Genomic DNA, 18,560 nt, shown 5'->3' with positions numbered 1-18,560 from the left:
TTTTTATTTTCTTTTTAACAGACTTACTTTTTTAGACCAGAAAAATTGAGCACAAAGTACAAAGAATTTCCATGTATTCCCTGCCACCGCAGTTTAACCTAGTATTCATATCTTGAATTAATGTGGTACATTTGTTACAATTGATTAACCAATACCGATAAATTATCAGCAACTAAAGCCCGTAGTTTACATTAGGGTTTGCTTTTTGTGTTTTACATTCCTTTGGGTCTTGACATATACATAAGGTCATGTATACACAGTTATAGTATCATACAGAATAGCTTTACGGCCTTAAAAATTTCCTGCACCTCACCTATTCATCACTCTCAGCTCTTCTCTCTCTAACCCCCCCTGGGGATCGCTGATCTTTTTACTTTTTCTATTGTTTTATCTTTTCCAGAACATCATACAGTTGGAATCATATATTATGGAGCATTTCCAGCCAGCTTCTTTTACTAAACAATATTCATAGAAGTTTTCTCCATGTCTTTTCATGGCTTGATACCTCATTTCTTTTTAACATTGAATAATATTCCATGGTTTGGATGTACAACAGCTTATTTATCCCCTCACCTGTTGCAGGACATGTTGGTTGCTGCCAAGGTTTGGCAATTATAAGTAAAACTATTATAAACATTCATGTGTAGGTTTTTGTGTAGATGTACATTTTCAACTTATTTGGCTAAATACCTAGAAGTGTGATTGCTGGATTATATAGTAAGACTACATTTAAATTTGTAAGAAACTGTCAAACTGTTTCCTAAAGTGTCTCAATTATTTTGCATTCTTATCAGCAAAGAATGAGAGTTCCTGTGGCTTTACCCTCTCTCCAACTTTTGGTGCTGTCAGTGTTTTGCATTTTAGCTCTTCTATTAGGGATGTAGTGATATCTGATATTTTAATCGGTTGCTCCCTGGTAACTTACAGTTTTGAACATCCTTTCATATGCTTATCTGCCATCTGTGTGTCTTCTTTGGTGAGATTTCTGTTTAGATCTTTTGTACTTTTTTTTAGTGGTTTGTATTCTTATTCTTAAATTTTAAGAATTCTTTGTATATTTTGGATACAAGCCCAAGTCCTTTATCAAGTATGTGTTTTGCAAATATTCTCTCCCAGTATGTGGCTTGTAATTTCGTTCTCTTAACAGTGTCCTTTGCAGAGCAAAAGTTTTCCATTTTAATCAAGTCCAACTTATCATTTTTTTTCTTTCTTGGATCTTGTGTAGTATATCACATCAACAGACCGAAGAAGAAAAATAACCGCATTATATCAATATATGCAGCAAAAGTATTTGACAAAATCCAACACCCATTCATGATAAAACTCTCAGCAGGAATAGGGTGCAACTTCATCAACTTGATAAGGAACATTAACAAAAAAAACTCCAGTTACCATCATTCTTAATGACAAGCTACATGCTTTCCCTTTAAGATTGGAAACAAAGCAAGGATGTCCTCTCTCACCACTCTTGCTTTAATATGATACTAGAAATCCTAGATAATGCAATAAGACCAGAAAAGGAAATTTAAAGATTGGTAAGGAAGAATTAAAACTATCTTGTTTCACAGATGACATGATTGCCTATGTATAAAATCCTAAATAATCAACAGTAAAGTGATTATAGCAAGGTTGTATCCAAGGTTAGTATTTAAAATTTAATTTATTTCCTATATACTAGCAATGAAACAATAGAATTTGAAATAAAAAACAACACCATTTATATTAGCATCAAAAATGAAATAACATGAAATAAAAATTAGGCAAAAATCTGAAGATCTAGGTAAATGGAGAGGTAGTTCATGGTCATGGGTAGGAAGATTCAATATTGTTAAGATGTCAGTTCTTCCCAGCTTAATCTATAGATTCATTTCAGTCCTAGGAGTAAAATCCCAGCAAATTATTTTGTAGATATCAACAAAGTGATTCTAAAGTTTATATAGTAAGCCAAAGACCCAAAATAGCCAACACAATTTAGAAGAACAAAGTCGGAGGATTGATACTTTCTGACTTTAAGATTTACTATAAAGCTATAGTAATCAAGGTAGTGTGGTATCAGCAGAAGAACAAACAAGTAGATCAATAGACCCGAATAAAGAGTCCAGAAATAGACCTACACAGATATAGTTGGATGATCTTTGACAAAGGAGCAAAGATAATTCAATTGAGAAAGGATCATCTTTTCAACAAACGTGCTTGAACAATTAAACATCCACATGCAAGAAAAGAAGAGAAAAAAGAAAAAAAGAAATTTCTAAGAACATCTAGATTTTCTCCTATATAAAATTTCTAGAAATTTTATGGTTTTACATTTTTGCATTCAAGTCTATGATCCACTTGAGTTCAATTTGTGAAGCGTATAGAATCTGTGTCTAGATTCATTTCTTTTTTTTCTCTTTTTTTCTTCATTAATTATATTCACAATACAGTGCAACCATCTCCACTATTTCCAAAACTTTTTTATTGTAGCCATGGTTTTTAATTTTTCCTGATTTACTGAGGTATAATTGACATACACATTTTATAATTTAAATGTGTACAATGTGTTATTTTGATACACTTACACAATGCAATATGATCACCCACATAGTGTTAGCTAGCATCTCCAAAATGTTGCGTAATTACCCTATTTTTTTAGTGGTGAGAACATTTAAGATTTACTCTCAGCAACTTTCAAGTATATAGTACAGTATTGCTACCTATAACGATACTATTTATCCCCAGAACTTCTTATTCTAACTGGAAGTTTGTACTTTTGACTAGTATCTTCCCATTTCCCCCATACCACAGCCCCTGGTAACCACTATTTTACTGTTTCTAAGATTTAATCTTTTTCATATTCTACATGTAAGTGAGAACATGCAGTATTTGACTTTCTCTGTCTGACTTATTTCACTTAGCACAGGGCCCTCAAGATCTATCCACTTTGTCACAATGGCAAGATTTCTTTCTTTTTCATGGCTGATTAGTATTCCATTGTGTGTGTGTATACATACATGTATATATCACATTGTGTGTGTGTGTATATATACATATACATATCACATCTTCTTTATCCATTTGTGCCACATTGTGTCACATTTTATCTATTATCTATCATCTATCTATCATCTATCTATCATCTATCTATCTATCTATCTATCTATCTATCTATCTATCTATCTATCATCTATCTATCTATCATCTATCTATCTATCTATCATCTATCATCTATCTATCATCTATCTATTATCTATCTATCTATCTATCTATCATCTATCTATATCTATCAATCATCTATCTATCTATCTATCTATCTATCTATCTATCTATCTATCTATCTATCATCTATCTATCATCTATCATCTATCATCATCTATCATCTATCTATCCATCCCACATCTTCTTTATCCATTTATCATCAATGGACCCTTAGTTTGTTTCCATGTCTTGGCTATTGTAAATAATGCTGCAATGAACATTGGGGTGCAGACATGTCTTGGACATATTGATTTTATTTCCTTTGGATATATATCCAGACATGGGAATGCTGGATCATATGGTAGCTTTATGTATAATTTTTCAAGGAATCTCCATATTATTTTCCATAATAGTATGTACAGTGACTGCTAATTTACAATTCCACCAAAAGTGCTCAAATGTTCCTTCTTCTCTACATCCTTATCAACATTTGTTATTTCATCTTTCTGATGATAGCCATTCTAACATGCATGAGGTAATATCTCATTGTAGTTTTGATTTGCATTTTCCTAATGATATAATATTTAGCACCTTTTCATGTATCGTTGACAATTTGAATATTTTCTTTGGAAAAATGTCTCCTCATGTCCTTTGCCCATTTTTAATTGGATTACCTGTGTGAGTTTTTTTCTCTTGAGTTGTATCAGTTCTTTATATATTTTGGATATTAATCCCTTATCAGATATGCAATTTGCAAATATTTTCTCCTATTCTATAGTTTGCCATTTTATTTTGTTGGTTGTATCTTTTGCTACACAAAAGCTTTTTAGTTCGATGTACTCCCACTTGTTTATTTTTTATTTTATGGCTTGTGCTTTAGGTGTCATATCCAAAAACTCATTGACTCATTGCAAAAGCATATGTCCAGAAATCTTGTCCTATATTTTATTCTAGGTGTTTTATGGTCTCAGGTCTTACATTTAAGTCTTTAATCCATTTTGAGTTAGTTTTTGTGAGTGGTATAGATGGGAGTGTGACTTCATTCTCTAAGATGCAGAAACCCAATTTTCCCAGCACCATTTATTGAAAAGACTATCTTTTCTCCATTGAATAATTTTGGTTTGGGTATTATTTGACTGTATACATGTCAGTTTATTTCTCTTGATTCTGTTCTATTGGCCTATGTGTCTACTTTTTATGCCAGTGCCATACTGTTTTGATTACTAGAGTTTTGTAATATAGCTTAAAATCAAGAAGTATGTTGCCTCCTGTGGTGTTCTTCTTTCTTAGGATTGCTTTGAATATTTGAGGCTTCTTGTGGTTCCATGTAAATTGCGAGATTGCTTTTTCTACTATAAAAAATGGTGTTGGAATCTTGATAGCAATAGTATTGAACCTATAGATGGCTTTGGGTAGTATGACCATCTTAGCAATATTAATTATTATGTCAACTGATAAACATGGGATGTCTTTCCATTTATTTGTGTCTTCTTCAGTTTCTTTCATTAATATATTGTAGTTTTCAGCACAGAGATCTTTTACCTCCTTGGTTAAAATCTTTGAGTTTTGACAGTTTTATTGTAATGTGTCTTGGAGGAGATCATTTTAAATTAAAATAATGGATGATCCAACTTCATGGACTGGGATTTCCAAATCTCTCCCCAAGTTTGGGAAGTTCTCAGTCATTATTTTTCTTTTTCTTTTTTTTTTTTTTAAAGATTTTGTTTATTTATTTGACAGAGATAGAGACAGCCAGCGAGAGAGGGAACACAATCAGGGGGAGTGGGAGAGGAAGAAGCAGGCTCATAGTGGAGGAGCCTGATGTGGGGCTCGATCCCGTAACGCCGGGATCATGCCCTGAGCCGAAGGCAGACGCTTAACCGCTGTGCCACCCAGGCGCCCCAGTCGTTATTTTTCGAAATAAGGTTTCTGCCCCCTTCTGGAACGCCAATGATTTGGATACTGGTTGTCCTGATGGTGTCCTGCAGATCATGTAGACTTTCTTCATTCTTTTTCACCTTGTTTTTTTTCTTCTCTTCTCAGACTTGATGATTTCAAAGTTTCTACCCTCTATCTCTAATTCTTTTCTCTATTTGGTCTACTCTGCTGTTCATCATCTCTATTGTATTTTTCACTTCACTCATTGAATTCTTCAGATCCAGGATTTCTGTTGGTTCCTTTTTGTGGTTTCTCTTTCTGTTAAATTTTAAATTTTTTTGTTAAATTTGATTGTGTCTTGTTTACCTGATTTTGTTCAGCTCTTTGTGTTTTCTTGTTACTTACCGAGTTTCCTTAAAATAATATTTTGAATTCTTTATGGAATAAAGTGATATCATGTTTCTTTGATTTTTTATGTTCTTTGGAGTTTTGCATTGTTGTATTCAAATTTTCAGTTATCTCCTTCAACTTTTACTAATGGCCTTCAGGATAGAAATACCTTTCATCAGTTCTGCTATGGATTCTGAGGCATTCTCTGACCTTGTGTGGATATACCTGCTCTTCATTTCCTTCTCCCTCTGATGGAAGAATTATTAATGTTGTACATCTTCTCTGGATCCTACAAAATATCATACTGGGTGCTGATAACTTCTATTATGTTTTAGTGAAGGTGGTGCTTTAGTGAAGCTCAAGTGTGTAGTTTCTCCTTTGCCCACAGACCTTGGCCTGCTTTCTGCCAGTGCTCCTTGCCTCCCAGAGCTTGCTCTCCTTGCATCCCTAAGGGCAATGCACAGGGAGCCAGCCAAAGAGTGAGAGAAAGTGTGTGTTTGGCATGCAGTGAGCTGGGGGTGCTTGCAGGACAGGTGAGGGGATCTGCAGGTGAGATTTTCCCTGTGTCTTGTGAGAAGGCTTTCTGACTGAGTCTAGAATGTTGTCATCAGGAACCATATCCTTTTAATGCCCTCTGAGAATCCTGCATGCTATGCTGCTCTTCCTATCTGCTCCCTCCCCTATCACAGAGCTTCCTTTTTAATGCTCTGGATGATGCAAGAGAGAAAGTAGTCTCTAATCATTATCCCAGACAGTTCAGGAAGTTGGGTGTTCATTCACTGGCTCTCACTTTCCTCTGTGAGAGAAATCACAGGTCATCTAGTTTAGCTGTAAGCTGTACTGCCTTCAGTGAGGAGTGATGCCAGCAAAGACAAGCTCTTCCTCTTACCCATGCCGATAAGTCCAAAATTTGTTCCAACAGAGTGCTGGACTTCTCCTCTGGAAATCTGTACTGCTGGACTTGCACAAAAATTCTCTTGTCCCAAGGCCATCACCCAAGTCAGTGTTGTGTAGACACTTCCAGATGGTGGCCAAGGGGGCCAGAACAAGTTCATGGTTTCTTGTAGTTCCATAGCTAGTGCTGCCATCCATTTACCTATTCATTAATGCACCAGTGGGCAAGACTCCTCCCAGGCCCCTTGGTGTATGGTGCTTGGTCCCACAAATCCTATAGAGGCACTTCCATTTGTGGATGGATGGCAAATTTTTGATGTCAAATGAAGGAAACAAAAAATGAGGGATATTTTTTGCCACCACAATGCTGTCACTCTCTATTCCTTTACTTTTAATCTATCTGTGCCTTTATATTTAAAATAAGTTTCTTACAGATCACATATAGTTGGATCTTGTTTGTTTATCCATTCTGACAATTTCTGTCTTTATATTGATATATTTAGACCATTCTCCTTTAGAGTAATTATTGGTATAGTTGGATTAATATCTACCATATTTGTAGCTGTTTTCTATTTATTGCCTTTGTTTTTTATTTATTTCCTGTTTAGTCTTTCACTCTATTTCTGCCACTTCTGATTTTAATTGTACATTTTATATTATTTCATTTTCTCTCCTCTTTTAGCATATTATGATTCTTTAATTTTTTTTTTTTTAGTAGTTGTCTTAGAGTTTACAATTAAGTCTACTTTCAAATTGCCCTATAGCCACTTATGGGTAGTAGAGGTGCCTTATAAAAGAATACTCCTAATTCCTCTCTCCCATTCTTTATATTTCTGTCATTAATTTTACTTATCTCTAAGCTATTGTCATTGAATACGATGTTGCTAGAATTGCTTTCAACAACCAATTATTGCCAGTCAAAACCATATGATCTTAAATTTTAAAATTTTCTAAAAATTTCCAAAAATTTTTGGGTGAAAAAAATCATGGAAATGACAAAATATTTATACCTGACTGATGCTAGCAGTACATATGAGAACTTGTAGGATGGAGGTTGATTGGTACAATGATATATCACCTCACACCTGTTAGAATTCTTGTCATTGGGGTGCCTGCGTGGCTCAGTTGGTTAAGAGTCTGCCTTCAGCTCACATTGTGATCCTGTGGCCCTGGGATCAAGTCTTGTGTCAGGCTCCGTGCTCAGCAAGGAAAAAAATACATACATATATCTATACATATACATACATATACATATATGTATACATACACACACATATGTGTGTGTATATATATACACATATATACATATACATACACACACACACACACACACACATATATATATATATTGGAGTATTAGTTGGCCATGAGAAAGAAGAAAATCCTGCTATTTGCAACAACAAGGAAGAAGCTTAGGAGCATATGGCTAGTGAAACAAATCAGAAAGAAAAAAGAAAAAGACAAATACCGTATGATTCCACTTATATGTTTTAAAAACCATAAAGTTTACGTGTAAAAGTTATAAAGACAACTGAGCCCACAGATACAGATTGGTGGTTGCAGGGGGTGAGGGGTGAGCAAAATAGGTGAAGGTAGTAAAAGGTACAAAATTTCAGTTGTAAGATAAATAAGTCCTAGGGTATAAAGTAATGTACAGGATGGTTACTATAGTTAGTAATACTGTTGCATATTTGAAAGTTATCCAGAGAGTAAGTCTTAAAACTTCTTGCCACAAGAAAAAAAATTTGTAACTATATGAGGTGAGATGAATGTTAACTAAACTTATTGTGATAGTCACTTTGTATTATATACATATATTAAATCATTATGTTGAATTATATCTCAATTTAAAAAAAGAGAGAAAGAATAGGATGAATAAAACAAAAAGCTGAACCTTGGAAAATAGTCTAGCAAAATTCTTCAGAAAAAATAAAGTACAAATAAGAATATTAGGAGTGAAAGTAATGAAATTAGGAATGGAAAGGATGAAAAGAATATAAGGAATAAAGGAGACTTAGGGATAGAGATAAAATGCATTTTTAAGACAGGCTATGGCATTTCCATATAAGAAAATACTATAAAGGATTAAAACTGTTGCTAAAGAAAAATGTATCAAACAGGGAAATCTGGATAAAAGCATATGCAAAAATATACCAAGATGACAGAATTTATGTAAATTTTTAAGATACTAAAAGCAATATAACATGTATTTTGGGTACAAACGTATAAAAACATGGATGAAAAAGACATGCATCAACTTCAGAATTATGGCTACTATTTTGGATGGAGAGCAGAATTTATACTGATTTCAAGGTATAGAGATTTTTGGAAATGGTTAGGACAAATCTGGACTCCAGAGCCATTTGAAATAAGGGTTGGAGTGTACAGTTTGGGGTAGGTTTTTGTTTCCTTCAACTAAGCTAGAAACAATTTTCCTTTCCTGTCTTCTGAATTGTTGGGTGGAGTTTTCAGGAATCTTCTGCAGGGGTTTTATGTATACAGGGGTCTCAGTTTCAACTCCTTGCCCTAGATGGCCAAGTCCCATCTCCCGTCTTCCTGTATGTTATTTTCTTTTTTAAAAAAATATTTTATTTATTTATTAGACAGAGAGAGAGAATGTGCATGAGAGAGAGAAAGAGAGAGAGCATGTGCAAGCAAGCAGGGGCAGGGGAAGAGGGAGAAAGAGACTTCCCATTGAGAAGGGATCCCAACACGGGGATCAATCCCAGGACCCTGAGATCATGACCTGAGCCAAAGGTAGATGCTTAACCTACTGAGCCCCCCAGGCACCCCCCATATGTTATTTTCTAACCAGTTTTATTAAGGTATTATAATTGACGCACAATAAATTTCCCTGCATTCCTTTGTAATCCTGCACTCCTGTCCCTCCCTGCCCTGCACTTTCCATCCCTTTCCTCAAGCAAAAACTCATCTGATCTGTAACAATAGATTGCTTGAATTTTCTAGAGTTTTAATAAATACAATCATACAGAATGTATTTTGGGGGGGCTGGGCTCTGTCACTTAGCATACTCATTTTTAAATTTATCCATGTTGTAGTGTGTGCATCTTAACTTTATTCCTTTTTATTGTTGAATAGTATTCCATTGTATGGTTATATTATAGTTTGTTTATCCATTAACCTATTGATGGGCATTTGCATTGTGTCCAGTTTTTGGCTATTTTATGTAGACTTACCATGAACATTTATGTGCAAGGCTTTATGTGAACATACAGTTCCTTTTCTTTTTAATAAACACCCAGGAGTAGAATGGCTCAATTACATGATAATAAATATTGAAATCAAATAGTTTTGGCTTACCAAATTTGTTTTTCTTTTTCAGTTTCTTTAGTAATCATCCTAGATCATTTATATTTACATATGAATTTTAAAATCAATTTATCAACTATACAATTTGTCAATTTATACACTTGCTCTCCACCAAACAACAACAATAAAAAAGCTAGATAGGATTTTGAGTGGGATTGTGTTGATCTAAAGATCAATTTAGGGAGGAATAATATCTTAACAATACTGAGTCTTTTCACCTATGAACATGGAATATCTCTCCATTTTTTTAGGTTTTCTTTAATTTCTCTAAGCAGTGTGTTGTAATTTTCAGTGTGCAAGTCTTTCACATCTTTTTTAAGATTAATCCCTAGGTACCATTTGATACTATTATAAATGGTATTGTTTTTAAACAATTTTAAACTTCTGACCATATATTATTAGTATATAAAAATGCGATAGGTCTTTCTAATGGTATCCTGGCATTCTTACTAAATTCATTTTAGTTCTAGTGGTATTTTTGTAGATTCCATGGGATTTTCTTAATAGACAATTATGGAATCTTCATATAATGACTGTTTTACTTCTTTGTCCCCAATCTGAATGTCTTTTATTTTTCTTTCCTCATTATACTGGCTAGAACATGCCATAAAGTTGAAAAGAAGTGTGGAGAGAAGACATCTTGTCTTATTGCTGATTTTAGGGACAAAACTTTCAGTCTTTCACCATGACAAGTTCTGTGAGTCTGATGTTTCCACCTTTTCATTTCTGCCTTGGATATACTTTTTTCTGGGCTGAGAAAAAAACAATTTTGAAAGTTTTAGTAGCACTAAACTAAGACACAGTAATTATACTAGATATTAATATTCTTAGTATTCAAGATTCAAATATTTAATTGTATACTTTTTAAAACAAGAAGAGGTTGGAATTTAACACTTTCTTTTTAATAAGCAAAATTGCTTCAAGCAGTACAAATTGCTATTGAAAATCTCTTTTGGGACAATGTTGTGGGTAAACTTCAGGGTATATAAGGTACGTTTCTAAATAAAAATACATTTTATAAATCTATTTATTCACTGTGTGTGTGTTTATAGTGATTTCACAAGTGCTGGAAGAAATACCTTCCCTATATATTCTTAATTTCTTCTCAATATTCAGTATTTTATGACCATAAAGTACTCCTGTGGTGATTTTTATAAATATTATTTTCTTACTAATATAAAAGTAATATGTCTTCACTATAAAAATATTTGGGAAATTCAGAAAAGTGCAAAGAAAATAAAAATTACTGACAAATATTTTTTAACATTTTGATGTATATGCTTTCATAATTGCACATACTTACACATAATTATGTATATGAAAACACACATACACATATACTTTTTAATTTGTTATTGTGTTGTATAGAAAGCTTTAGATATTAACTTCTGCTTCTAGCTGTGGTGAATCAGCTGTATCATATAAACCATCCTGTTATGAGCTACCATAAAAATTGAGCCAAAAAACTGACATTTGGGGGCACCTGGGTGGCTCAGTTGTTAGGTGTCTGCCTTTGGCTCAGGGAGTGATCCCGGGGTTGTGGGATCGAGCCCCACGTTGGGCTCCTACGCTGGGAGCCTGCTTCTTCCTCTCCCACTGCCCCTGCCTGTGTTCCCTCTCTCACTGGCTGTGTCTCTGTCTGTCAAATAAATAAATAAAATCTTTAAAAAAACAAACAAACAAAACTGACATTTGAAGGCATTGGGGAACAACCAAGAAAGTCAGGATTTAAGGGACTGGATTGAAGTAGAGAAAGGGAGAAAGGTAGGAAATGCAGAAAAGAGCATGAAGGTCTAACACACATGTAATTGGAGGTCCAGTAGGAGGGAAGAGGGGGGAACAAAGCGGTAACTTGAAGAGAGAATGCTAAGGATTTTCCAAAATTGAATACAAAAAAAGATCAAGTCACAGATTTAGAAGTCTAAAAATCCAAGCCTATATAAATGGAAAGAAAATCACTTCTAGTTCATCTTAGTTTGACTGCCAAAAGACAAAATCAAAGACATAATTTAAGAACAGTTATAGAAAAAAGAAAAAATACCTTCAAAAGAGCTACAGTAAAGACTGGAAACCACTTTCCCGATGGAAACAACGGAGACAAAAAGAAAATGGAATCTCATTTAAACTGCTAAAATAAAGAACCTGAAAATCTAGAATTTATATCCAATTTTTATTTCAACCATTTGAATAAAAGCATGTTAATGAAGTTAATAAGTTAATGAAGTGTGGGAAACTGAATAATAAAATAATAAATCTTAATCCAGAAGAACATAAGAGAGGGAAAAAAGATGAAAACAAGATAGGAGAAACAAAGAATAACACTGTAGTTATACCCTAATATTACCTATGACTACGTTAAATACATTATGAACTAAATACTCTAGTTCGAAGGCAAATGTTGTCAGATTGGATCAAAAAACCTTTATTATTTTTACATGGGACATATTTTAAACATACAGACATAGGGAGGTTTAAAGTAAAAAGATTTAAGAAAAGGTATTCCATGATAATACTAAGAGAAATAGTAATAATACCAAACAAAAAAGACTACATACAACAAGTAGTAACCCAGTTAAAGAAGGATATTTTATGAGAAAAGAGTCCATTCCACATAAAAATAAAACAATCTTTGTGTGCACCTAATAAAACAGCATCAAATTATGAAGTAAAAAATTAACAAACTTAAAAACATAGAGAAATCTGTAATTATTGATTTGTATTTTTTAACAATATCTCTCAGTAACTCAAAAAGCAATCAGATAAAGATAAGAGTAGAGAGAGAAGATTTAAGGAACATAATAGTAAATTTGACTAGTTGACAAAACCTAGAGTTTGGCACGCAACAAATAAGGAACACACATTATTTTCAAGTATATATGAGCTAATTAGAAAAATAACTATATACTGTAGGGCAGTGTTTCAACAAATACCAATGAATTGAAATCATATTGAGTTTGTACTCTGTTCACAGTGTAATTAAGCATTAAGCTAGAAATCAATAATTTAAAAAACGGGAAAACCTCCAAATATTTGAGAATTAAGCAACTATATAACTATATACATATATATGTATGCATACACATACATACATATCCACAGATACACATCCATGTATATCTGTATGTATTATAAATACATTATATATAATATATATGTATAATGTATATATGCATATGATGTATATATGTATAATACGTGTGTGTGTATATATATATAATGTATAAGCTTTCTTTTTTATTTCACTTAACATGATATGATGCTTTCTCACATATTTTACCTCATGGACACAGCCTGACTTTCCTGTCATTTTCTTCATAAAGTGTGAAACTGTAGGGAAGCCAAATTATGCAGATCCCAGTAAAAAGAGAATGAGTGGGTAAAGAAAAGTATTTGTATTTCTGCCGCTAGAGGCTTCTTCCACTGACTATTTCCAGTCTCCTTCTCAGTATCTTAGGACCTCTCCTCTAAAAATGCTTCATAAAGGACCAAAAATGCACTTTATTTGGACTTTTGCCTGCTTTTGTGGGAAAGAAATTTGTTTGAGGGAAGTAGGATAGAATCCTGTGTTTTAATTTGCTGCTCTCCCGAAGGGAAGGTGGAGGAAGAAAACAGGAACTGAAGAGAACTAATATTGAGTTAATTTCATTCTGTCCTCAAAGGTGAGGTGCCTAGGGTGAGTTCCCCTGTTGTAGAGGAAGAACTCTGGCTCTGCGAGATAGGAATACTGCAGCCCAGATTTGCCCCATATCTGCCCCTGTTCTGCCTCGCGTGGCCATACTGCTATGACTGCAGGGTAGTTCTCTTACCGGGAGAACAAGAATGTGTGTATGAGAATCAGGACAGTGTGTTGAACAACCTGAACATTTTATGAAATATGCATTAAGTCGTAGCACACTAAAAGGCTTTCAGAAGCAGTTTGTTAATAATCATTATTTCTATGCATATTTAGAAAGACTAAAGTATCTCAAATTGTCCACCATTATTTGTTATTAACGATTTTACAACCCTGCGAAGACCAGAGTATTAGAAAACGGGTGATTTGCATTTTAAAATTACATTTACTTCTCTTTTCTGTAGAGTTATGTAGTATAAATGTAACTTAAAATTTAAAATTACATTAGCACATTTGGGGTATGGTGTTTTAAAAAATAGAATGGGAGCCTCGACTTCATTGCTCTATTAAAAGAGACCACCAATACCCTTGCTTTGCTTCTCTTAAAATTAATTCTTAACAGGAGAGCTTTTTATTAATTCAAATGGAATGACGTTCATATGGAAGGAAGAAAGGATTTACGAGTAATGCGGATCTCGGTCCCACCGCTGGGGTGGGGGTGGTGAGGGAGGCGGTCTGGTCAGCGGAGAGCAGTTGCGGCTGCGCCATCCCTAAGCTTCCAGGCTCGCAGGCTGGACCCGCGGAGACGCGAGCGCTGTAGCCTGGGGCAGAAGCAGGGAGGGGGACTTTCGGCTGGCTGCCGCCGCAGACGTCACCACAGCCGGCGGCCTCCTCTCCTGACCGCTCCAGAAAAGAAGCCCCTTCCCTGGGCCAGCTAGGTGAGAAAGAGATTGCTACTGAACTTGCTACTAGGGAGGGAACACCGAAGCTAGGGGGACCCGCGTCGGCCAGTGGCGTCTTAAAGAAGAGGAGACAGGTTTGTAGTTTTCCTTTAAAGGGTAAGGACTCTTATCTCTGTAGCACTTTGTTCGATGTATTCAACTGGTTAGAATAAGATTTCAACAGGTAGCAGAGAATGATCACGTGGGGGCAGATTTGGGGCGCCGCACCATCGTTCCCCTCCCCTCGGAACCGCACCTCTCCGTATAGTTGCACGTCGATCATCGTAACCCGTGCTTTCAATTCCGTTTTGCAGCCTAGGAGTCCGCGGCGACGGTGGGCTAAAAGGACAGCCAGGAAAGAGCCTAGTCCGGAGAAGCCACAGCAGGTCTTGGAGCGCAGGTCCGCGCAGACGCGGGCTGGGGGGACTGCAGAGCCTCGCAGGGCGTTGGTGGAGGAAATCGGGTCGCCGGCCCCACTGCCCTCGCCAACATGCACAACGCATCATTCTCGGAGCTGGGGCCGGCCAACACGTCGTGCCTGGGACCTGCTCTGGGCTGCCCGAACGCGTCGAGTCCGCCGCCGCCGCCGCCACTGCCGCCGCCGCTGGTGGTGGCCGTGCCGGTCGTCTACGCGGTGATTTGCGCGGTGGGGCTGGCGGGCAACTCGGCGGTGCTGTACGTGCTGCTGCGGGCGCCCCGCATGAAGACCGTCACCAACCTGTTTATCCTCAACCTGGCCATCGCCGACGAGCTCTTCACGCTAGTGCTGCCCATCAACATCGCTGACTTCCTGATGCAGCAGTGGCCCTTCGGGGAGCTCATGTGCAAGCTCATCGTGGCCATCGACCAGTACAACACGTTCTCCAGCCTCTACTTCCTCACGGTCATGAGCGCCGACCGCTACCTGGTAGTGTTGGCCACAGCCGAGTCGCGCCGGGTGGCTGGCCGCACGTATAGCGCCGCGCGCGCGGTGAGCCTGGCCGTGTGGGGACTCGTGACGCTGGTAGTGCTGCCCTTCGCCGTCTTCGCCCGGCTCGACGACGAGCAGGGCCGGCGCCAGTGCGTGCTGGTCTTTCCGCATCCCGAGGCCTTCTGGTGGCGGGCGAGCCGCCTCTACACGTTTGTACTCGGCTTCGCCATCCCGGTGTCCACCATCTGCGTTCTCTACAGCATCCTGCTGTGCCGGCTTCGCGCCATACGGCTGGACAGCCACGCCAAGGCTCTGGACCGCGCTAAGAAGAGGGTGACTCTCTTGGTGGTGGCGATCCTGGCCGTGTGCCTCCTCTGCTGGACACCCTACCACCTGAGCACCGTGGTGGCACTTACCACTGACCTCCCGCAGACGCCTCTTGTCATCGCGCTCTCCTACTTCATCACCAGCCTGAGCTACGCCAACAGCTGCCTCAACCCCTTTCTCTACGCCTTCCTGGACGACAGCTTCCGCAGGAGCCTCCGCCAGCTGCTGGCCTGCCGCCCGGCCGCCTGACCCTCCACCTGCCCCGCTCCGCTCGCCCTGCGCCCCAGTCCTGGCCGCCCCATCCCCGGCCGGTGCAGAGGGAGTGGGAGCCCGAGGCTCTCGGAGGCCTCCCTAAGCTGTAGTCTCCTGCCCCCAACCCCGAAAACTTGCTAAAGATTCAGATTCTTGGGCTCCGGCTCAGACATAGCCTCAGAACGCGCTAGGGCTGCACCCTCAATTTGAATTTCCCAAGCCTTCCAGATGATGGAGGAGCACACTAAGTATAAGGACTGTTGAGTCTGAGAACGCACGTGGAACTCTCCCTAACGCCAAAGGGCACCGAGTTAACCCCCAAATTTGACAGGGGAAAGCAGGAAGCGGGGGAAGAGGGCGGCAGTGCTGCTGGGAACCACTAGCCGGTTCCCGCTCTCTCCACCCGCCCAGGGCGTTCGCAAACCGGGCTCAAGGGTGGAGCCCTCGGCGCTATCCTGGGATACTGCGAGGCGGGGGGCGGGGGTGGGGGTGAGGTTAAAAGAGGTCCGAGGATGCCCCGGGAGCCCCCAGGCGTCGGCTCCGCGCTCGCCTTGCACCTTGCTACTTCGGTTTCCGGTAGCGACCGCCTGCGCTTTTGCTCAAAACTGGCGAGCAGCCTGGCCAGGACCTTTAGTCTCTCTGCGCTCGCCCTAATCGCTAGGGAAAAGGGTCAAGGCTCCTGCGTTCCGCGCCCACCGCTCTGAGATGCAAGGAGTCCCATGGAACGTACGGGAGTGTAGTGCGTGCGTGTGTATCTAGCGGAGGCGTGGGATTGGGTGAAGGAGGTTGAAGCTTGGCTGTGACTACCTACAATGGTGATGAGAATAGTGATAATTCTCCCTTCCTGTTTTAGCTCCTTTTCTCTCTTCCTTTCCTTTTCCCTACTCCTACTCTTTCTTGAAAATGCTCCACGACTCTTAAGACTTTGGGGGAACCCGGCTCGCCCTGCTCAGAAATACCGAGAGCCGCGAGTCTCCCAAGCCCGCGGTTGTGGCGCCCCCTTGCGGAGCCTGCTGCCCCGGGCCGAGAGTCCGAAAATAAAGCTCTGCACGGGCTAAATGGCAATTTACACCTCTGGGTTGCCAGTCCTCGCTGCTTTCCACAATTGACTTCAGTACTCCTACGTCCCTTTGGCCCGGGTGACCTCTCATACCACTTGGACCAGTTCGTTGCAATTCTTTGTGCGAGCATTGTTTTTCAGGACTGAGAACTTCTATAAATATGTATGTCGTAATCTAACAAGTCTCTGTGAAGATCGCATGAGATTAAAAAGTGAACTGTGTATCCATTCCTTCGATCCCTTTCTCCTCATATTCTTTATCCGTTTTGCCTGAGGGAGAGCCAGGAAGTTGAAGTGACTGACATCTTCATATTTTCCTCTATTGGATTCCTTTCCACTATTCCTTACTGCTAGTCAGGTGAACCTGGCAAATAATCTAGTTCTGGAATCATAGGGAGCCCGACCAGCACCCTATCTTTATTTTTATCTTCACTTATGGAGACAAAAATGGATCAAGAGAGGACTGAGGCTTAGGTTTACCCAACCGTCTGCCGTTTACACCTCAGACATGAGAGCAGAGCCTTAACCAGACTATAGCCCTTGATTACAGCGTTTCAGGGGTTAAGTTTTCTTTGGGATTAATTCCAAACAAGAATGAAAATTTATAGAAATACTTGTTTCCTATAGTGCAGTGTTAGGTGTGAAAAAGTGTGAGCGTTGCCAGCAGGTTTTGCTTGCTTTGTTTGATGGGCATAACTCAATTTCTCAATTATTTACCTCTTGAAAGTATATAGAAGAGAAAAAGTCTCCTTTGGGTGGGAGAAAGCAAACTCCCTTTCTGATTTTAGTGAATGAGAGTTGATTCCTTAGCCCTCAGAGTTATTATGAACAGTAATTCATGCTATAAGTTTTTTAAAAATGTAAATTTAGAAACTTACCTCGAGTAATCAATAATAGTAAATTGTCCAAAATACAGGTTCGTTTTCTTATGCCTCCATTGTATTTTGAATGATGTACCTTTGAGCAGTCCTTTGCTGGTGGGCTTCGGAGACCTTTTGGAATTCATTGCAGTATCTTTCAAATTTCTTGGAAACATTTTATTGATTTTCTTTATGACTCACAAAATTCTTTTATGAATCCTCAGTGCTTTTTTTTTAATTAAAGTTTTAAGCTTAAAGTCACTGCCACATTATCTAAGGTGACGGACAAAGAGTCAAGTGGATATTTGGCCACAAACACAGGAGTTACAATCATGTGGATTTGAAACCTCATCTGTTTTCATAAACTCAGTAGCTATACTTTGACATTCTCTGGACACAGAGTGGGGGAGAACTGAGTAATCCATTTGTCTACGGTGTCATCCCAACCACAGATTCCCTGGGGCCGTCTCGGAATCTCGGAGAGGACTATTGGAAAAGGTGGACTGCCATCACTATGTTAGCCACAGCAAGGATGGGTAGGGGTCCTAGTATGGCATGTGGGGGATCAAATACGACAGTTCAGTTTCACCCTGGCTCTCTAAGTCATTGGATAAACTATTGTGTTGTCATTTCTAGGTTGTTGCCTTCATATTAGCATGTAGAAATCCAAACTATATGTCTCAGACTTCCTTTTTATGACTTAGGTACTAGGTAGAATAAATATACAAACAGCCATATACAAGTAGATTTTACTTACATCATTCTGTTGCAAAGGTCTTAACTGTGTGTTGAATTCTTGCAGTCTTTGTGTAAACTGTGTTATTTGGTTATACCATTTCTGATGTTTAAAAATGTCTATTTGGTTTTAGTTATCTTAGTAAAGTTACGTAATGTGTGTGCTTAAGTTTTTGCTTGAGAAATCCAAAAA

General features: G+C 38.5%; 1 protein-coding gene and 1 pseudogene across 1 annotated transcript; one reads left to right on the top strand and one right to left on the bottom strand.

The window, feature by feature from the left end:
- LOC123786762 (uncharacterized) overlaps positions 1-6,533 on the bottom strand; it is a 146,780-nt pseudogene extending 140,247 nt beyond the window's left edge.
- An 8,180-nt stretch (positions 6,534-14,713) lies between these two features.
- On the top strand, positions 14,714-15,709 carry NPBWR1 (neuropeptides B and W receptor 1). Its single transcript, XM_045789161.2, has one exon. The coding sequence runs from the start codon at positions 14,714-14,716 to the stop codon at positions 15,707-15,709; it is 996 nt and encodes a 331-aa protein (XP_045645117.1).
- The last annotated feature ends 2,851 nt before the right edge of the window (positions 15,710-18,560 follow it).

This window comes from Ursus americanus, chromosome 9 (genome assembly GCF_024610735.1).
Source record: "Ursus americanus isolate L20-20 chromosome 9, mUrsAme1.1.p, whole genome shotgun sequence".
Lineage (NCBI taxonomy): Eukaryota > Metazoa > Chordata > Mammalia > Carnivora > Ursidae > Ursus > Ursus americanus.
This window is presented reverse-complemented; position numbering and strand designations above follow the sequence as displayed.

Excerpts from the sequence above, each read along its gene's own strand:
- NPBWR1 (XM_045789161.2), top strand. The coding sequence starts at position 14,714 with ATGCACAACGCATCATTCTCGGAGCTGGGGCCGGCCAACACGTCGTGC.